This window comes from Polypterus senegalus, chromosome 9 (assembly GCF_016835505.1).
Source record: "Polypterus senegalus isolate Bchr_013 chromosome 9, ASM1683550v1, whole genome shotgun sequence".
NCBI classification, from domain to species: Eukaryota; Metazoa; Chordata; class Cladistia; order Polypteriformes; family Polypteridae; genus Polypterus; species Polypterus senegalus.
Genome location: NC_053162.1, coordinates 160,713,293 through 160,736,344, shown reverse-complemented (window position 1 = coordinate 160,736,344; position 23,052 = coordinate 160,713,293). Strand labels below are relative to the sequence as shown.

Here is a 23,052-nt window from a genome sequence, read left to right as displayed (position 1 = left end):
AAACTATGTTGATGAGAGTGCCAGACTGGTTTGATTTGACCGAAAGGCCACAGTAACCGAGATAACCACTCTGTATGACTGTGGTGAATAGGAAAGCATCTCAGAATGCACCATATGTGCAACCTTGAGGCATATGGGGCTACAACAGCAGGGGACAATGTCAAGTTTGACTCCTTTCAACCAAGACCTGATACCTCAGGCTGCAGTGGGCATAGGGTCACCAAAACTGGACAGCTGCAGACTGAAAAAAGCCAGCCTGATCTGATGAGTGGAGGCACACAAATGTTAGGGTCAGAATTTGCCACTGAGAGCATGAATCAATGCACCCAAGCTGCTTTGTGTCAAGAGTCCAGGCAGGTAGGGGTGGTGCAATGGTGTGGGGGATGTTTACTTAACTGTCTTTGGACACTTTTTATACCAATTAATCATCATTTGAATGCCACAGCCTATCTGAGTATTGTTGCTGACCAAGTGCACCCCTTCATGGCCACAATTTACCCATCTTGTAATGGCTACTTCCATCATGGACATGCACAATGACAATGTCATGAAGTAAAAGTCATCTCAAATTGGGTTCATGAACATGACAATTAGTTCAGTGTTCTTCAACGGCCTTCACCACTGCCAGATGTGAATCCATTACAGCAACGTGAATGTGCAGCAGAAGAATCTGAAGAAATTGTGTGATGCGATCATGTCAACATGGACCAGGGTCTCAAAGAAATGTTTATAACAAATTGTGGAATTAATGCCATGAAGATCTGTGGCTGTATTGAGAGCAAAAATAGTCCTACCCAGTATTTTTATAGTGGTCTTGTTCAGTGAGTGTCCATAAATAAAAAAAGACATAATAACAGTCTTGTATACTGCCACTTTACAGCTCTAGGACACTCAAATGAGTGACACGAGCCATTTCTGGAAATAAAGCCAGTACACAGTTAAAGCTACTAACTAGAGGCCAAGTCAAAGTTTCCAAACAATCAAAACTACAGTTTTTGTTTATGAAAGGATTCTGGAAAACCCTGAGAAAGGTTAACATGAGAACATGCAAACTTACACTTATGCCACTGTACAGCCATTTCAATGGACAATAAAATATTACATCAAATTTTGGTGTTTGGCTTTAGAACACATACGCCATCCCAATAAGTACTTTGAAGGAAAACCCATTTATAAAGTATATCACTTTGAATTGCTAATACAGTCCAAGTTTATACTGGGGAACACAGATCATATTAATTTGGATGCTTTATGTTAATTGACTGTGCTTTTCCTTTCAAAGAGGATATGCATTACTTTCTCCACTTTGAAAAGTGATTCATTTAATTTCAAAAAGTGATTCTGATTTACTGAGAAAATAAAAAGGGGGACAGAATAGACAGAGCGGAAGGTGATCAATTAAGAGATTAAGCATTTTGCAACACGTGGATGCATCTGCATTTTATTCTATTAACAAGGCCATCAGCTCATTTACGGGGGGGTTCACCTCCTTCATTCTGGTCCTCAGATCAAAGCATCTGCCTGCTCTTTCTAATTTGAAAAAGGGATGCTAATTTTTCCTCCTTAATGTGCAGTGGTGAGAGACTCCTTCAATTAACTGAATTCTATAGATGGGAAGAAAAAAAAAAAAAAAAATGTGCACAGAGTTGGTTTATAAAGGCGGTATTTCTCATTAAATCAAAAGGTCCAGTATTCATTATCTCTTGCATCTGAGGCTAAACAGTAAAACACAGAGCATCAAAGAAGGCCATGATGGGTTAAATAGAGACCATAATCTAATTAAAATATTACATATACGTAAATAGCTCTTTGATAATCATCTGACGGTACCATTAAAGCAAAAAAAAAAATGTGCTTGAAATTTGAATTATGAGCAGATTACCACTTGTAAGTGCAGGAAACAACTTTGGGATTCTAATCAGATTCATCTCAAAGTGTTTAGAAATCCATATTTTCAAACACTGTTGGATATGAGAAAATATTCATAGAGACCGAGGTTAAAAAAAAAAGACATCATATTAAGTGAAAATTCACCAGAAAGGCAGGTATATTTGGCTAAAAAGGCAATAAGCATTAATAAAGTAATTATCCAATTATTAGCTTAAACCAACAACTAGTTTAATTAAAAGAATGTAGTTTTTTGTTATACCAGCAAAAGACCATTTTTAATGTTACCTCTTATTTCCACAAAATAAATTGGTTAAAACTTTATTTCAAGCTATGTATAATATACACCTCTACAGGGTTTCATATCTGAGGCAGTGTGTGTGTGTGTGTGTGTGTGTGTGTATGAAACTGTGAATGAAGCACAAGTGTGCTCTACTGGGTGGGGTCCTGCCTGGAAAACAATGCTGTTACGATGATCACCACCTCACCATGACCCTCAGGTGGAGCAGCAGATGAAAAATATGAACGGATAGAAGAACAAATGATGGGATCTCCTACCATCCTTCTATATAAAAGCGTTCGGGATTGGCCTTCCGTCCCGTGAGTGCTACGCACGGAGTTTCACACACGCCCCATCCATTTTGCAATGCACGATGGGATTTGTAGTTTCGTTTTTCCAGGTAAAAGATGATTTTCTACTCCAGACTGTGCAATATCTTCTTCTTCTTTCTTATCTTACTATATAAAAGTGGTCGGGATTGTCCTTCCGTCCCATGAGTGGAAAGCGTAGCGGTATTCCGCTTATCACAGACTTACTACTTGCGGTACGAAGCGACATGATGTGAGCAGAGTTCTGGTGCTCCCATCGTTCCCTTGCTTTTGTGCGCGATGCGCTGGAAAAATAGACAAAATTATGTCTCTGGAAATAATTAATGTTGATGGAGTACAAATGCCTCACCGCGTAGTAAATATCAGGGGGGTTCAAAAGGTCGACCTCAATATAGAAAAAAAGTTTAAATTTCATCACAAAAATAACAGAAACTACAAGTATTAAAGTAATACCGCTCAAATGCAATATAATCAAATTAATGAGTTTGTATAAAATATCAAATTGATCTACATATTGAATTGCCTTAAGAAGTGGTCAACTTAAAAGTCGGTCACCTTAAAAGGTGGATCAGCCTAGTAATATAATAAATACATTAAAGCATCCAATTAGATAGATAGATAGATAGATAGATAGATAGATAGATAGATAGATAGATAGATAGATAGATAGATAGATAGATAGATAGATAGATAGATAGATAGATAGATAGATAGATAGATCGATCTTTATTTTTTGAGACAAAAATTTACCTTTTCATAGAAGCTCAATAACTATTGTAGCAAAAAACATAAAACCTCCTCAAACATACACAAGAATTACAAAATTAAAGCCTATAGTAGTGTAGTAGTGACATACTTCTGCTGAAAGATTTGTTGGCTGAAAGTCCTCAGTGTTAGTGTGTCAGAGAGAAGATGTGTAGCATTGGTCATAATGACCACCAGTTTTGTCTTCATTCTCTCCTTCTCTACTAGCTCCTGAGGGTCCAGGGTGTGTCCCACTAACTGATCCTGACTCCCGAATCAGCTTGTTGATTTGATGGGCCTCTCTTGAAGTGATGTTACCAACCTGGTACACCACAGCATGAAAAGTTGCACTGGCCATGCCAGAGTTATAGAACATGTAAAGGAGGTCACTACCCACATTAAAGGAACACAGACTCCTAAGAAAAAAAAGGATAATTATAATAATTTCCTAAATTATTTACATGTGTTCCGAGACCAGTTCTGCCTGTCATTGATGTGGACCCTGGAGAACTTGTAGGAACGTACCTCCACTTCTACCCTGAATAGTGACCAGGCGTAGAGGCTCTTTGGTGCTGCCAAACTCAAATAGGCAATTCCTTGGTTTTACTTATGTTAAGTGGCAGGTAATTTTCAAAGTTCTCCACCTGACTCCTCTCCTCTGTCTAACATTACTTGTCAATACACCTCATAAATTCAGACTCATCTGAGAATTTCTGCAGATTACAAAATCTTGTGTTATCCTTATAGTCCAAGGTGTACAGTGTGAAGAGAGAAGAAGACAGGAATGTTCCTTGTGGTTCCTCAGTGTTGCTCACATCCACATCAGACCAGACACAGAGACCCTGCTTTTTCTGGAGTGAGCAGAGCTTATTCCGTCAGGTTATGAGGTTAAAAAAAGTGTAAAAGTTTAGTAAAGAGAATTAAATCCATTGACTAGACCCAATTATGGTTATTTTTATGGCCAGAGTCAAGTGTTATCCCTGAATGAGGTCCCATTTAAGAAAGTCAAGTGTTTAAATAACAATTAAGTAGATTTGAACAAGTAAAAAGTAACATAAAATCTTTTTTTTATACATTGAAAGTAAATAAGTCAGAGATCATTGTAGGTTAACAATGCATGCAATTACTGTAATTATTTCATAAAATAAGAAAACAATAATTACGTACAATAACTGGCATATTATATAGATTATGATGTCATGGTGAATCACAACATTGGAATGAATCACTGGAGTGTGAGACTATGAGGAAACTAAGCCATTCCATCCAAATAGTTCAAGGACAATTCTGTCACGTGGTAGGTGGGGCTAGAGGGACCAATTTGTTCATTTCTGACACATTTTAAAATGATAATAAAAATCATAACTCCCTCCAGTTCAGCTTTAGCAGGCACTCAAGCCCAACAGTTAACAATCAGTTAAAATGTATACACTATATACAGCAGAATACTAGAGAAGTTACATGAGGAATTTTGCAATCATCATATCACTATGTTTTTGTTTAAATTGTTCCGCTACCATCAGAAATAAAGACAGATATATTTTAACATTTTACTGGATTTTACAGTTCATAAAATATTGCACACAGTTTTGGTGGATTAAATCAAAAAGAAAGACTTGGCTGCAGTTTAAACAGTAAAAAGTGGCAGATAGCTTCTTTGCACATAATGGGCTTATAAATGATGTTATCAAATTATTATTATTATTATTATTATTGTTGTTGTTGTTTAGAAGAATACAAAGAATGTGAATTACACAAAATTACACATGGTTAATGGTCATAGAAAAAACATTTATATAAAGAATATAACAGCTCTGTAATCAAGTTGTAATAGTAATGCTTTACTTTGAGCACCTCTGGAAATGCATTTGAATTTGTTTGTTTTTCCAAATCCATGGAATAATATTTAGACCACTGGGCCAGTTGTGTTTGTTTATGTGTATTTATTCATTACAAAAATTCTGCAACTGTGATGTCCATAAATTATTCTGTGACCACTGAAATGTAATTAATTAAATACAAATAGTCAACCAAATTCCAGAAGAAGATTTAAGTGTCAAGGGAAGTGCATCATAATGCTGTCACAGTGTCATTTTGTAGGTGACAGTATGTTCTTGCTTGGGATTATAAATCCTATCTTAATCCCACCTGAAAATAGGTCAACCCACATTCAAGACTTTGAAACCGGCTACAACTTGCTTTTCTGCTTCATGCCGTCTCTGAAGCATCTCCAAAGTTGCCAGATGGGAAAGGTCCAGGTCTTCTAAGTACTGTACATGATCACTGAAGGCTTCCCTGGTGGGCTTTTCATTTGTACTCTTGGTCTGGACAGGTGGTTTGGGTTTACGAATATTCTTGGCATATTCCAAAGCCTATAGCAAAGAAAGTACATAACAGGAATTCTTAAGTTCCATTCATCTTCATGCCCAATTAAGTATACACATTCACTCACTCATTTATAGTGGCCATGTTGCATTAATTATATTTTAGAAAGTACTATGACAAAAACAAAAAAAAAATATGGCAAAAATACCAAGTAAGCCTTGGGATGTTTGCTTTCCCAGAATGAGAAATACAATAAAGGGAGAAGCAAAACACTCTTTGTGTGTTAAATAAAATGTCAAAACGTATACAGTCAGGGATACTGCTATCTTTTCCCAGTTGTTACCCAAACTGTATTCATAAAGGAGCTACAGGGAATCCTCCAGTCTTTTTGAATGTTGCTGTTCAACAATAAATTTAAAAGGTTGCATGTGTAAAATTTACCATTAGGCATCAATTCAAACATAGACAACAGCAAGACATGTGATTGATAGTTTGCACATTTGTTAAAAAAAATAAAAAAAAAGTTTTGAATTTTCCCCAGAATAGTTTATATTTTCATAAATTAAGATGACAAGCTTTATAAGATGACCTGTTCTGAAAACTAACAGAATAAGCCGCATTTTCGTAAAAGTCTACTATTGAAGAATGAATATTATAATTTTATAACTACAATTTATATTAAGGATCAGTGTTGGGGAATATTACTTTTAAAAGTAACAGTTACATTTCTCATTTCCTACAAAACAGTAACTAAGTATTTACATAAATATTCATCATAAAATGTAAGGCGCTACACACAGTGCATTACTTTTTCATTATGTTTTCTTCCTTTGTATGAAAAACTATACGTTTTACTGGCTAGCATTTATTATTAAATCTTAAGCCCATATATGAACCTTCGTGAAACCAACCAGAAACACAGCTAAATTTAATAACATGCAAGTTTTGTGTTTTAAAAAGCTTCATGAATACATTTAGTCTTTCATATGCTGTGAAATAAATAACATCCATCCCCAAAGTGAGCCCCTAAAGAATCTTAGTATGAACACTGTTTCGATGTATTTATAAAAACTGGATTAAAAATAAAATGACTCTTTTTTAACATTTGTGTCACATGATTGCAAGCAGAATGCTCTTTTCTGCTTGGCTGTGTGACTGGGCCCTGAAAAGGACCTATGTACAGGTCTGCCATGTTTAATCCTTGGCTTATACTCAGTGCTGGTGCAGTGACCACTGGCTTCCTGTGACCCTCAACTGGCATGCTTAAATTTACCCCTTAGCACATGCAGGACTGAATATATACTTAAAACTTTTGTTCAGGTATTTTCACTCGATTGCACTTTACGCAAGTGCTGAACCTCTTCCTCACTAGCTGTTAGCAGACAAACACATGTGTGTGATATTAGAAAATAAATGCAATACTTCTGTGAAATAACAGGGTAATTTTGTTTCTGGAGTGTTGGGAATAAGCTTTGATAGTAACACATTAAGGTATATTTGTTTTTTTAAGCAACATGGGTATTTTTACTTCAAAAAAATAAGTACAGTATTGCATTATGTTACTCATTACTTAAAAATGTAAACTGACTACAGTTGTGCTTGAAAGTTTGTGAACCCTTTAGAATTTTCTATATTTCTGCATAAATATGACCTAAAACATCAGATTTTCACTCAAGTCCTAAGTAGATAAAGAGAAACCAGTTAAAAAAACGAGACAAAAATATTATACTTGGTCATCTGTTTATTTAGGAAAATGATCGAATATTACATATTTGTGAGCTGCAAAAGTATGTGAACCTCAAGGATGATCAGTTAGTTTGAAGGTGAAATTAGAATCAGGTGTTTTCAATCAATGGGATGACAATCAGGTGCGAGTGGGCACCCTGTGTTATTTAAAGAACAGACATCTATCAAAGTCTCCTCTTCACAACACACGTTTGTGGAAGTGTATCATGGTATGAACAAAGGAGATTTCTGAGGACCTCAGAAAAAGAATTGTTGACACTCATCAGGCTGGAAAACGTTACAAGACCATCTATAAAGGGTTTGGACTCCACCAATCCACAGTCAGACAGATTGTGTACAAATGGAGGAAATTCAAGACCATTGTTACCCTCCCAGGAGTGGTCGACCAACAAAAATTACTCCAAGAGCGAGGCGTATAATAGTCAGAGAGATCACAAAGGACCTCAGGGTAACTTCTAAGCAACTGAAGGACTCTCTCACATTGGCTTATGTTCATGTTCATGAGTCCACCATCAGGAGAACACTGAACAACAATGGTGTGCATGGCAGGGTTGCAAGGAGAAAGCCACTGCTCTCCAAAAAAAACATTGCTGCTCATCTGCAGTTTGCTAAAGATCACGTGGACAAACTAGAAGGCTATTGGAAGGTTGTTTTGTGGATAGATGAGACCAAAATAGAACTTTTTGGTTTAAATGAAAAGCGTTATATTTGGAGAAAGGAAAACACTGCATTCCAGCATAAGACCCTTATCCCATTTGTGAAACATGGTGGTGGTAGTATCATGATTTGGGCCAGTTATGCTGCATCTGGGCCAGGACAGCTTGCCTTCATTGATGGAACAATGAATTCTTAATTACAAATAGGTCCATAAATATTTGGAAAGAGACAACTTTTTTCTAATTTTGGTTCTGTACATTACCACAATGAATGTTAAATTAAACAACTCAGATGCAGTTGAAGTGCAGACTTTCAGCTTTAATTCAGTGGGTTGAACAAAAAGATTGCATAAAAATGTGAGGCAACGAAAGCATTTTTTTAACACAATCCCTTCATTTCAGGGGCTCAAAAGTAATTGAACAATTGCGTCAAAGGCTATTTAATGGGCAGGTGTGGGCAAGTCTGTCATTATGTCATTATCAATTAAGCAGATAAAAGGCCTGGAGTTGATTTGAGGTGTGGTGCTTGCATGTGGAAGATTTTGATGTGAACAGACAACATGCGGTCAAAGGAGCTCTCAATGCAGGTGAAAGAAGCCATCCTTAAGCTGCGAAAACAGGAAAAAACCATCCGAGAAATTACTACAATGTTACGAGTGGCAAAATCTACAGTTTGGTACATCCTGAGAAAGAAAGCAAGCACTGGTGAACTCAGCAACGTAAAAAGACCTTGATGTCCACGGAAGACAACAGTGGTGGATGATCGCAGAATCATTTCCATGGTGAACAGAAACCCCTTTACAACAGCCAAACAAGTGAACAACACTCTCCGGGGGTAGGCGTATCGATATCCAAGTCTACCATAAAGAGAAGACTGCCATCCATCCATCCATCCTCTTCCGCTTATCCGGGGTCGGGTCGCGGGGGCAGCAACTTAAGCAGAGAGGCCCAGACTTCTTCTCCCCAGTCACTTCTTCCAGCTCTTCTGGGAGAATCCCAAGGCATTCCCAGGCCAGCCGGGAGACATAGTCCCTCCAGCGTGTCCTGGTTCTTCCCCGGGGCCTCCTCCCGGTTGGACGTGCCCGGAACTCCTCACCAGGGACCACCTATGGGAGGGGCCAAGGAGGTTGGGTGCAGTGTGAGTTGGGTGGTGGCCGAAGGCAGGGACCTTGGCGGTCTGATCCTCGGCTACAGAAACTGGCTCTTGGGACATAAAGAGAAGACTGCATGAAAGTAAATACAGAGAGTGCACTGCAAGGTGCAAGCCACTCATAAACCTGAAGAATAGAAAGGCTAGATTGGACTTTGCTAAAGAACATCTAAGCAAGCCAGCACAGTTCTGGGAAAACATTCTTTGGAAAGATGAAACCAAGATCAACCTCTACCAGAATGATGGCCAAGAAAAAAGAATGGAGGAGGCGTGGAACAGCTCATTATCCAAAGCAGACCACATCATCTGCAAAACACGGTGGAGGCAGTGTGATGGCTTGGGCGTGCATGGCTGCCACTGGCACTGGGACACTAGTGTTTATTGATGATGTGACACAGGACAGAAGCAGCCGAATGAATTCTGAGGTGTTCAGAGGCATACTGTCTGCTCAAATCCAGCTAAATGCAGTCAAACTGATTGGGCGGCGTTTCATGATACAGATGGACAATGACCCAAAACATACAGCCAAAGCAACCCAGGAGTTTATTAAAGCAAAGAAGTGGAAAATTCTTGAATGGCCAAGTTAGTCACCTGATCTTAACCCAATTGAGCATGCATTTCACTTGTTGCAGACTAAACTTCGCACAGAAAGGCCCACAAACAAACAGCAACTGAAAGCCGCTGCAGTAAAGGCCTGGCAGAGCATTAAAAAGGAGGAAACCCAGCATCTGGTGATGTCCATGAGTTCAAGACTTCAGGCTGTCATTGCCAGCAAAGGGTTTTCAACCATATATTAGAAATGAACATTTTATTTCCAGTTTTTTAATTTGTCCAATTACTTTTGAGCCCCTAAAATAAAGGATTGTGTTAAAAAACGCTTTAGTTGCCTCACATCTTTATGCAATCTTTTTGTTCAACCCACTGAATTAAAGCTGAAAGTCTGCACTTCAACTGCATCTGAGTTGTTTAATTTAAAATTCATTGTGGTAATGTACAGAACCAAAATTAGAAAAAAGTTTTCACTGTCCAAATATTTATGGACTTAACTGTATATCGGAGAATTCTAAAGGAAAATGTCAGGACATCTGTCCATGAACTGAATCTCAAGAGAAGGTGGGTCATGCAGCAAGACAATGACCCTAAGCACACAAGTCACTCTACCAAAGAATGGTTAGAGAAGAATAAAGTAAATTTTTTGGAATGGCCAAGTCAAAGTCCTGACCTTCATCAAATCCAAATGATGTGGAAGGACCTGAAGTGAGCAGTTCATGTGAGGAAACCCACCAACATCCCAGAGTTGAAGCTGTTCTGTATGGAGGAATGGGCTAAAATTCCTCCAAGCCGGGTGTGCAGGAATGGTCAAAAGTTACCGGAAACGTTTAGTTGCAGTTATTGCTGCAAAGAGGGGTCAGACCAGATAGTGAAAGCAAAGGTTCACATACTTTTACCACTCACAAATATAGTAATATTCGATCATTTTCCTCAATAAATAAATGACCAAGTATAATATTTTTGTCTCATTTATTTAACTGGTTTCTCTTTATCTATTTTTATAACTTGAGTGAAAATCTGATGATGTTTTAGGTCATATTTATGCAGAAATATAGAAAATTCTAAAGGGTTCACAAACTTTCAAGCACAACTGTATGTAATGCATGTCACTTTTAGCACATTATCTCCAAGGATTGTTAAAGATACACTTTGTAATTGTCTCAATAAATATTTACAGTACTGATACATCTGAATATTTTGAATTGAGATGGGTAAAGACAGCAGTTTGTACTACAGCATCATTCATCCAGCTCCCTAAATTTGTACATTGTACCCAGTTATTGTCCATGTAGAGTACACAGGTTCTTCCAATGCCCGCGTGGGTCTTCCTCTGGGTACTTCTTGGGTTTTGTTTCTACAACCCTCCAAAGACATTGTAACTGCCTAATTTGTGATTGCTTTACGAGTGGGAGGGTGAGTATGCTTTTAAGTGAACCCTGTGTAGAACCGTCTCAGCGTTTGCTTGTTTTAATTGTTACTGTGAAAAAATGCTAAAACCTTCATAAACTAGTTATAGTCTATTAAAGTTCAAAGAATCTCAGTGTTTTAACAGTAGCATGGTTTCATTTTTAATTTCATTTGAGTTGCAGAGTCAATGGCATAGTTAAAGTCTGTTTATATATTCCATCTTTTAATTAAATTATTAAAACATACATCAAAAAACACACAATCATGCCTTGTGTTCGGGGATGATATGCAGCATAATGTGAAAGACATTATATAACCTGACTGGCACAGTCGTGGAGTGGTTACCGCTACGGCCTGACAGATCCATAGTCCTGAGTTCTAATTTCAACCTGGTGCCTGTATGTGTGTAGTTTACAAGTTCTCCCTTGTATTCATGTGCACTTCGTTTTTCTCCCACGTAATAAACTGGACTTTCCAGAATTCATTGTTGCCTTACATTCACGGTTCTCAGGATGGACTCTAGTACCAAGTGACTCCACAGAGGAATACACGAGTTAAGAAAATTAGTTAATGAAACAACTTTTTTTTTCTTCTTCTTCAGACAAAGCATCTATACAAGAAATATATTATTTTTTCAAAACACATTTTTAGGACAGTCAGCTTAAGAATGGAGAACAAAAAACACTGGGAGCCACAGAGACTCATGTTTTAGCACCCTACTCTTTGTTCAGACAGTACTTTACCTTGTCTCGAACAGTATTTTTTTTCTCTTGCTTGTTCTCAGTATTTGCGGCGGGAGGCATAGAGCTTCTCTTCATCTTTTGGTTTTGCTCTCTAATCTGCTTGGAATACTCTTTCTGTTGTTTCATTTTCTCTGTCTGTAAATGGAGCAGATTTCATAGTAGATATTACAAAAGGGATTTTAATTAACATTACCCTTTAAGGCTTTCTATTTATTTTCTCTAAAGGCTCTTATTTATGTATTTGTTCAATTATTTCATAAGGAGTTAAACCCTTGAGATCCAGCATTGGTGGAACGACAATGTCCATTAGGTAGGCACTCTTTTTCTTTTCAGAAGGCGTGAAGTGCACAAATAGAAGGTTAATAAAAAATGAGACCTACTTTATTTTAGGCTATCACTCTCATACTGTATGTATTACTGGCAACATCTATTATTGTATTTAAGGTGCAAGACTTGAAAGGACAACATTGCACAATGATAAATAATACATAAACATAAACACACACACACACACACACACACACACACACAACAAGGAAAATGGGTTATTTCCTAAACAGACATCATTTGTACCATCAATATTTTTTATAAAAAGGAGAGGAATATAGAAAAGAAAAGAAAATGTTAAATATACTAGCATATGAGTAAAAGACTGCCTATTTTTAAAACAATTACAGTCTAACCTCTAACTTAATGGACTTTATTTAGTGGTAAAACATCTGCAAAAATTCTGCATGTTTTTGTCCAGATTAAGGATTAGTTCAGAAATACAGTTCAATGTTAAGGACTATGTGTACTTTGGTAAAATCAAATGCTTTGATAGTATACGAGTGCCACTTTGAGAGGTCATCCAGGCAGGTAAGAAAAAGAGTCTTTATGTTTCAAAGCCAGTTTCAGAATCTGTAAGGGACTTGATGATTTCAGAAGGAAGTGTTCTGTATTTGGTAATCCATTAAACATAAATGGTGCTTGGTTCACTTTGCCAGTATGTGACAATTAGGGCAGATGTGTTAAACAATGTCACCTGAAGCAAAGCACATTTATCTCTCCAATACATCCTCCAATATATACAATACAGCCCCACACCCTATACATCCTTACGAGTCATGAAATGATACATTTAACCCACATACAATACATATTGTGAAGCAGAGTTTGAAATACAATACTGCCAAAATACAATGTATCCTCAGAACAACGGACAAAATAATAAATAATATATATTATTTCAGGAAACAATGAAAAAGGTTAGGTTTAAACCAATGCCAACATTGTATGTTTTACTAAGAAAAATAAAAATGTACACGTTCTTCATTGCTGATGTTTGACCTCCCTCCAAAAATATCTTACATTGAGTTGTATTATTGATAAATTAAATGCAAAAAGAAGAAGCTTGGCTGTTTCACTCATTGTACACACTTCTCTAAATACCTGAGTGATTTCAAACTCTGTCCTACAAGATAAAAGGCATCTATCCTTTTTACTAAAAACACATGTTGCGTTATCAAGCAATATTTAGCAGCACTGTACATGTGACCGAGACCTAAATAACATTCCAGAAATGAACAATTTAACAATATGACACTGTAAACATAGATGGAATATAGTATCTAAAAATCAGGAAAATGAATAGCAATATTATGAATTGTGTAACTTCAAAACACACAGGTGCCATTTAAATTCTTGGGAGCTCACGATTCTCGGGATGCTGTGCGAAATGCATTATACAAAACTTGAACCTTTTAAAATAAAAATATTTCTTGGAATTTCGAGAGACAGTACAGCATATAAATACAGCACTGGATGTGAATATAATTCATACTAAACTTACTTCTCTACTTATGCTGTTTTCCATTTACCTCGTAAGTAGGATGTCAGACGTGGGATTGGCGTCACTCTCGAGTTAACCACGTTCCAGTAAAATATTCAGAAAACCATTATGGACGCATCCAGAAAATCATTTGTTTTGCTTACTCCAATGGAATAAATAGCAGTTGATAACAACACATTATATATTATTTTTCATATTCAAACAACATATTAACATGTCCACAGATACAAGATGGACAGTACTGTGTGCGTGACTGATTTAATGAGACACAAATACACAGAAGTGTAATTAAATAGTACTATACTATAGATTTCACTAAAGTCCACAGTGTACATCACCATTTTGGATTGATGTCATTATCTAAAGTCAGACTAACTCAGACTTGACAGACCAACCCCAAGTTTATGGGTTGGAAATCCGACTCAAAAGGGTGCTCCAGCTAAATATTCTGACTTCTCATTTCAAATGTGGAATGCAGCTTCCATGAAAATGAAATTGATTGAGAGATTTTGAGGAATATTATGTTGGACCTTAACTTACCCTTTTTAATGCTATTAACAAACATATCATATAGAAATAAAAAAATGAATAAGTTTTGTTTTTTCTTTTTTATACAATTATTTATGTACCTCACCTTCTCATCAGATATCATGTAGTTTGGGCCAAGACCACCCAGCTTCATTTCTTGATTCAAGTTTGCGTAGTCTGTCAAAGTATAAGGCTACAGGAGATGAAAAAAGGATTTCAACAGAATCAACATGACTCCAATACATTGTTTAATAACAGAGTTTTCTCAAAGTGGTTTGACATCTAAAACTCATACAACATTACTTTTTTAAGTAATATTGTCATTCAGAAACACTGGTGTTGTTTTATTTAAAAGAGAAAAATATTTTTTTTTCTAAAACAGATGCATTCAGAGCCTTACAAAGCTAGTGTATTAAATAGGTAGGAAAATTGATGGTTGAGTATATAATATCTTTGATGTCTTTAATGACTCTTTTGGGGGTTTTTTTTCCATCTGTATGAGCATCAGTGACTTGCAATCATCTTGGACATAACCAGGCACAAAACACAAATTAGCCAAAAAGATGGCAAATGCTTGAGCTGCAGGGGTGATTAGTGCAAAGGCTGCTCAACATGTTGCTGGAATAATCTCTAGAGCCGGTCTGCTGAGCACTGAGTCAGCAATACACATAGTGCACATCACAAAACAAAGCAGTCAATTATTTGAAATCAGACTGGCTCCATGAGGGGTTTAAACAGACATCTAAATCTTCCTTTGGTCATGGCTATTTCGCTGTTCTTTTTATTTTACTTCACTGCTAATTTTATTTATTTTGCTACTTACATGCTGATTTGCTCCAATATTCTAAACTTATTCATCTGCTCATTTCCATTAATTTTAACAATCTATAAACCAATATCTGTTACATAATGTTTTATAAAAACATTTCTCAAATTTAAATGAAAATAAATACATTGGCAACATTTATAATACTATTGTTTCTATCAGTCTAAACTATTAGATCAAATACTATATTGGTATGTGAGGGAAGATAAAGTTAACCATAATTAATAAAACCCTCATCCGCCAATAACAGTATGTGTTAAAATGCGTCAAACTCTCCCTTTAAAGCCTTTCACTAAATAGACAGTACATCACTAAAACCTATACTCTAATCTGTGTTTTACAGCACATTGACTGTCTGAAGTAATATCTTCATTGTATTCAAGCCATACATGAAACCCTTTGTCTGGAAAGATGGCAGGTGTGATGATTTTACAAGTTCCATTTAATTGCAGAGAAAAAACAACCTTGTTAGCCCTGATCTGGTTTGTCACAAAGCATGAAGAGGCAGATTACATGCACATTTGCATCTCTGTAGCCTGCTGGTTTCCAAGAAAAGGATTTTTGCTAATCACATTACTATTAATTCTGTTGAGATTAGCTGCAGTGGGTATGTTTAAAAACGGTACCTTACAACTAAGATTTGATTTACTGTTTCAGATGGCATGCCTCTAAATGCACATGACTATTCAGTAATAAAAGTAATAATTTTTCTTAACATCAAGATTATATATCCTGAGTGCTTGCCTTCATTTAATACAGACTGCAACTCATGGATGGCAAAAAAGAAAAAATTCTCACTTCATGAAAAATGTTGCCTATTATTTAAAAGAAATTATAAATAATTAAGTAACACTATGATTAACGCTACTGTTTCAAGGATCCAAAGCCATGGGTCCAAATACCAGTCTGGTTACCAGCCTGGCTCTTTCTATGTTTATTTGGGTTTTTTGTTGATATTTCAATTCTTTCTTACATTTCAAGGATATGCACGTTAGGTGTCAGCTTGAACTACCCCTATGACAGCATCGAAGTTCCTCCATTCCTTTTTATCCTAAGTCAGCTAAAGTGAAGGTGTTCCAGTAGTCAATTTTGATGAAATTTCTAAATGTTTTAGATGGCAAAACTCAAACCCAAAAAAATATTTCTGCTTATGGTGCGGTTCCTCTTTAGTAAATAAGCCCTATGCTTTTGAACTTACAGTAATTCTTTCCATGTAACGTCTAAGCCAGTCACAGATTATTACTTAATATTGCATGCAGCAATTTCCAACAATTAAAGAATACACCACAAATTGCTGTATAAAGATAATTTCCTTGAAATAGTCTTACAAATTAAAAAGACATTTTCAAAAGATATTGACAGAAAAAAATGTAAATGATTTTCAATAAGCACACCCTATCAAATACAAACCTTATAAGTTACTTTATGTCTCAACTGCTTCTGTTTTTCCATTTGTGCAAGGTAGCCCTCTGAGCTGCTTCTCTGTAGATTGGAAACTGAACGCTCACTTGTCCGCTCATTAAGGTTGGAATCGCTACCACTTGTGTGAGCAATGGGGGGCAGCACAGTGTACGTTTTCACCTTTTGCTCGGGATGGCCGCTGGGTTGCCACTGGTTGTGCTGGGCCAGTTTTCCAAACTGCTGGTTGCTGGACTGCATGTGAGACAGTGGGGAGAATCTGAAACAAACATTGATACAATTTAAAGAATATTAAGTTTTTTATAACTATAATGAAGAAATAAGTTAAACCTTAATCTAATTTTAAACTGATTACTTGTTGTTTATATATACACAAAGTCCTGATAAATGTTTTATTGTTCCATCCTTGGTGAAAGAAATATGTACTGTACATTAAAATTATACTGTAAAGGTTTACATGTACATTATAGTGTTTATAGTTATTGTATTTAATCACCTATTCATCTTTTACTTATATTTATGGTTTAAAAAGTATGAAGTCACCTTGCAGATGGTGTAATGCCTAGCAATACTGACTTCTGAGTTGGGCTTTCATATTCTGCCTGTGTTTTGCACGGGTTAATTGTCAAGTTTAGACAATTCTGAGTGAGGTAGTATGGTTGTATGCTTGAATCCCATCTCTGCTCATTACCTGCCTTTTGCGTTAAATATAGCAAAAATGGATGCTGTTGTTTATTTTTATTATGAATGATTTATTTTCTACATGCATACATTTTTGTCATTTTAAAATTATCTTTAAGAAATTCAATTATAAATCATAAATCCAGTCATTCATATTTACAATGGATGTTCAAAATGTTTCCACAATTTTTTTAACTTTATTTATTAAGAATTTCAAAAACAAATTACATAATCTTTCTACATGGTCACCTTCGTTTGCGATGCAATTTTCCCAGCGTCGTACCAACTTTTTAAAGCTCAATTACTACTCCTCCTGCCTTCACCGTTTCCAACGAATATAAAAAAGTGTGGAAACTTTTTGAATGTCCCTCGTATAACTATGTAATCCAAATATGGGGTCACAGAGGGTGCAAAAGAAGCAATTGGGCATAAGAAAAAGGAAAACAACTTTGTGTGGGGCACCAGACTATCATTGGGTTCTACCACACATGCACCTACAAGAGCCAGGTTAGAATAACAAAATCAATGAAATCATATGCCCAACCACATCTTGGGATTATGACAGACAGAGCAGAGTACCATAAATAAACAGTAAGTTATATTTATTTTTCTTACTTTTAACTTGTTCACTATTTTATTTATTTTTGCTTTATTATTCATTTTATTACTTTACAGTTTATTTTTTTTTAATAAATGTAAGAGCTACTGAACTTTTAAAAAATTCTGGCACAGGTTATTCATTCATTACAACTTGACAAGATCACATTGATTATATATCTAGTTTCTATGAACAAGTGAAGACTGAAGTGAGGAAACTTGCGCCATCTTCTGGTAGTAAAGTCAAACAAGAATAAAGAGCTAGAAATTTGGAAGCTACTTTGCCTAGGGTCCTTACATTTTAAGACAACACTAATTATTACCAAGTATATAATATAGCACAGTAAAAACATTTTTAAAAGGTGTCTTTCATAGTGCTTATATTTTCAAAATAATGGTAAAAGCAATTGTGCAAACATAATAATCAAGCTTTACACAACATGTGCACAAAGAATCATGAGTAACATTACTGTAACTGCCTTTCATATTGATATGTATAATAAAATAATACTCAGCCGTTTAACAGAAACACTTTATTTAACCTTCATGTAATACCTTTAACAGTAAGTACTTTTGAAAAAAAAAATGCAAAAATGTAAAGGCAAAATCAACTGTTAAACCATTTTTATTATTTAACTGCTTGATCCTCTCTTAACTTATCAATAACCATCTAAATACATAAATATGTTATTATGTGGTGCCAAATTACTAAGTCATATACAACATATATGAAGAGCTGCAGATGGTCAGGACCGTTGCCCATCCGGGATGCGATTATTATGGAAGGACCGGAGTAGAGTGAGGATTTAGCGGAGTGTAGAAGGACAAACAAACTACAATTGCTTTTACTTCACTACTAGCATGCACACTTATCTTGCTCAACTGGAAGAATCCTAGCCCACCTCTTCTTTTAAGTCAGTGGGTAACTGATGTTATATACTATTTAAAATTTGAAAAAATCTCATTCTCACTTACAAAACATTTTTTAAAACCTGGCAGGATCTAATCAATAACATTTTAGAATAAGCATTTATACTGGGGAAAAGGATTCTCTTCCCTATTTTATTCTATCTGTTGGCCTTCCTCTCTTTCTCTTAGGCAGGGGTTGATTTGAATTTAGTTATGTTTGACTAAAAACTAGAAAAAAAAAGACGGGGCTGCAAGGTGGCAGCTGAAATGGGTTGCAGTGGTGCCTCAGACCCAACTCCCACAGGGCTCCCTGGGAGTTTGGAACATCCCTGTTGGGTTCAATGGGTGCTCATCGGTGCAGCACTTCCACCACACCCAAATGTGCTGCCAGAAAAAGATCACGGGAACACCTGGAGCACTTCTGGGTTCTCTATAAAAGGAGGAAGCTGCCACTACTCTGGGAACCACAGTCAGGAGGGAGGTGGACAGAGCTTGCAGGAGGTGGAGTGGAGGCAAAGAAGAGAGAAAGAGAGAATGAAAGAGAAGGGGGGGGGGAAGAAATCAAGGAAAGTGCTTTGGAATTGTATATTGGTGCTTGACTGTACTGTACTGCTGTGGGGAGTGAGGGAAAGCGCTTCCGCATGTGAATAAAAACGTATGCTGTGCTGGAACTTGTGTTCTGCTGTCTGCTTGTGTCAGGTTTGGGCAGCTGGAGCACCCCAGTCAAGTCATAGGAGACACATCTGAATGTATAACATCACACTTAACATATATGAATTTACATAATATTATCAATCCTTCTTAATCCAAAATTAGTCTCTAGCCATCCAAAACCCTATGTGGCAGCACTAGGAGAAAGGCAGGAACCTATCCTCGTTAAAGTAAAGTGCAGTCCATAACAGACACACCAATACTCACACTACAGCATTTCTTTATTGTCAACTGATCTAACCTGCACAAGTTTAATTTTACATACTGAAAATGTACTCCATGATAATGACTTTATATATTAAAATTGAACACACACACACATAATCATATGCAGAACATGTTATATTTACATATATATACAGTACAGGCCAAAAGTTTGGACACACCTCCTCATTCAATGTGTTTTCTTTATTTTCATGACCATTTACATTGGTAGATTCTCACTGAAGGCATCAAAACTATGAATGAACACATGTGGAGTTATGTACTTAACAAAAAGGGGGGGTTGAAAACCAGGATCCTGAGTTGTTTGGTCGTGTAGTGGATGCGGCAACGCACTGTACCAGTGCATGCTCCCCAACTTGACTTGACTTGACTTGACAGTGCATTATGCAAGTGTAGTTTAACCATTCTAATGCAGACATAGAGAATATTGGATCACACCGTCTTTTAAGATTCTCTGTGCATTTGAGTTCAATAAATAATATTCTTAACTAAAATGCTAAATAAAGTGATTTGATAAATTCATCAGTGTTCAACAGTGGGTCAGGTCTTTTTTTTAAGAATCTGAGCAGAGCTGTGACTTAAAGCTCATGCCACAGTTAATGACTAAGAATGGACTAGAATGTTGGACTATTTCACACATATCACAATTAATTCAGACAACAGCTTAAAACACTAATCAACATGCTATAATATTTAAATTGGGGTATAACTTTATGACTGAGAAGCCTGTAACGACTAGCATTCTAAAACTTTGTTAAGGCTTTAATGCTTCTGAACATATTTTTTACTTGGAAATCAAACATTATGCTCTGAGACTTAAATAGTCCAGTTTCTTCAAACATGGATAAAGGTTCCTATGAAAACATAATGCAATACTTAACTGTTTTAGACATATGGTTATATTAAAAAAGCCTTGATTTTGGTCACACGTTTATCTAATTTGAATATGTAGTAAAAGTAGTGAAGTGTTTGGGATAATTCACTTCTCTTATATAAGACATCTATGCTAGATGATGAGTGAAAATTCATATATCGGCCTGATACTAATGAGAAGCTTGTGCAGCATGGGTGCAAAATCATATGTTCTGACATGCCTGCATCTCTAAGGGTAGACCTTGGCTGTATTACATTTTGCTCTCAGCATTATTTCATTCTACCAGTGCCCCAGCACTTGCATGTGGAACTGTTTACCTATCAAATTATACTTAATGTTATTAGCTTGTACTTGATATAAAACACTAAAAGCGAATCATATATAAAGTGTTTATGTTACAGAAATGGCACCATTGCATATTTTAACCCTACACCATTAAGATATTTAATTTTATAGTAATGATGCACATTTTCTTTTGACTGTAGACCATATTCTTATTGTTTTGTGCCAGTGAGGTTGTCGTTGAGGGTTCCTCTTGAAAGTGGATATGTCGCAGCTCAGTGTGTGATCTAATATACACATGTCCTGGAATTTATTTGCCCTAGGGTTGGAACCTTCCCCTTGATGGGCTTGATCTGGTCCATAGGCCACATGTTGAATACATCTCTTGTACTGTATATTCTCACAAGCTTGAAGGTGCTACTGTGAATATTACTTGCATGTACAGTATGTTTAGTGATCAAATTGTTTATTGATTATTCCTAATAATTATTGTTGTTATTATTATTATATTATATTTGTATATATGTGTTTGCTTCACTGTCTTCTTGTACAGCGTGCTATACTCTCACCACGTTTGATTTTAGCACCAGCAAAACAAGCAGTAAAATAGTCATCTAATTATGCCATAAACATGTATAATTAATTGAAATAAGTTGTATCAATGATATAGCAGCCGCTAACACACATTTAATATTTATATAATGCAAAACATTAAGCCAACCTTTGTTTGTTAAGATCCATCCTTTTATCATATGTTATGGGTTCCATCCCAAATCTGTCATCAGCAGTTCTTTGTGGATGCATGAGGTTTGCATGTTTTTGATGGGCTAAGAGTTCATCATAAGGAACCTGGGAAGCTGGAAGTGCAGTCAGAAGAGGTCTGGGGTATTGCCATGCATAAGAAGCAGCCATTACATCCTGGCCAGCGGGATACTTTCCAAAGCTAGAGTCATGAATGGTCCTTGGTGACCAATAAACAGCTTTACTAGATAAACTTTGGGGAGATTTTAGGTTGATGATAGTCTTTTGCTGGTCTTGAATCACATAAGGCTGAATGTCAGCACCATCAAAATTGATATTCAAATTGACAGTGGGTGCTTTCTGCTTGAAGGACTTCACTTTTGCACCATGCAATGTGGACACCATAGAGTTGCCTGAACTGTCAAGATTTGAAGAACGACTGGAGTTCAAGTCATCAAGAACCAAAACTTCAGAGTTCTGATGATCTGAATGGAGAGAGCCATTAAAAGATACATTGTGACGCCTGTCTTGGAGGGGAATCTCAAGGACTCCATTCTGTTTATTGCTTCTCTGAGTCTTAGAATCAGGGGGAAGTGGAGGCTTCCTGCTGCTGTCTTGTTCCCCTCTTTTTCTGGCAACAAGCTGTTTGCTTTTGTGTGTCTGTAAGAGACAAAAGTAGACATGACATTGATTTTCAAAGTGGCTCCTTAAGATAGTCTCAGGATTGTATAAAGTAATTGAAAAGCTGTTTAAAATGAACACATCTAGTTCTATTTAATTTACACATGAAAAGTCATACTTACAAGCAAGGTACTTAACAAATAATAATAGTAAATACTAATAATATTTCCCAGGTTCAGTCAGTTCCAATCATTACTAACTAAAATACAAGGGGTATAATGCAATAAGACAACATTTGGAAAAGTGAGTGTTAAAATATGTTTTCTAACTAAAAATAATGCTTTATAAAGGCCAAACCAAACAAAGCAGGTACACACTGAGGAAGAAACACAAAATAACAAAATTAAAAAATGGCAATACCTTCAAAAAATTCTCTGGATTTGAGCAAACAGGTTGTGAACATGTGTTTACCCAGTGGGGCACCTGATCCAATTCTAACACCAAACAGCATTCCCAACTCAGCTCCCAAATGATCTCCCTCTTCTTCTTTTCATGAAGGTCACACTACCTCCTCACCAAGTTGAGTGTTGCCCCAACTCACCTAAAATCTCCAGGATCAAATGAGCTATGGCACAGCAGTGCCTTTATACTCTATTCAGAGGCTGCTTCCTAGTAAATCTCCAAAGCCATCTCAGAGTTAATGAATAAATCTAGAAAGACCCGTGGCCATCTTTGTGGATGTCTCTTCAAGTTCCCTTACAAACCAATATTTACATTTACTTATTTGTCTGACACCTTTATTCAAGGCAACTTACAACTTTATGATATAATTGGTTACATTTCCTTTGGTTTTCCAGTTGGGGCACATGCATGTCAAGTGCCTTGCTCATGGCCACACAGTCTCATTAGCAGAATTTGAACCCACAACCTCAGGGTTTGAAGTCTAAAGCCTTAATCACTACACTACACTGCCCTGATATTCCAGGGC

General features: G+C 36.4%; 1 protein-coding gene across 1 annotated transcript in view; it reads right to left on the bottom strand.

Annotated features, from left to right (window-relative positions):
- Positions 1 to 4,358: 4,358 nt before the first annotated feature.
- The window catches only part of jhy (junctional cadherin complex regulator), a 105,134-nt gene continuing 86,440 nt past the window's right edge, over positions 4,359 to 23,052 (bottom strand). Inside the window, exons 5-9 of the mRNA XM_039764119.1 lie at positions 21,424 to 22,103; positions 16,415 to 16,682; positions 14,285 to 14,371; positions 11,820 to 11,954; positions 4,359 to 5,612 (exon numbers count right to left, since the gene is read on the bottom strand). Of these exons, the coding sequence (XP_039620053.1) occupies positions 5,400 to 5,612; positions 11,820 to 11,954; positions 14,285 to 14,371; positions 16,415 to 16,682; positions 21,424 to 22,103 (1,383 nt within the window). The 3' untranslated portion in view covers positions 4,359 to 5,399. The remainder of the gene's footprint in view (positions 5,613 to 11,819; positions 11,955 to 14,284; positions 14,372 to 16,414; positions 16,683 to 21,423; positions 22,104 to 23,052) is intronic.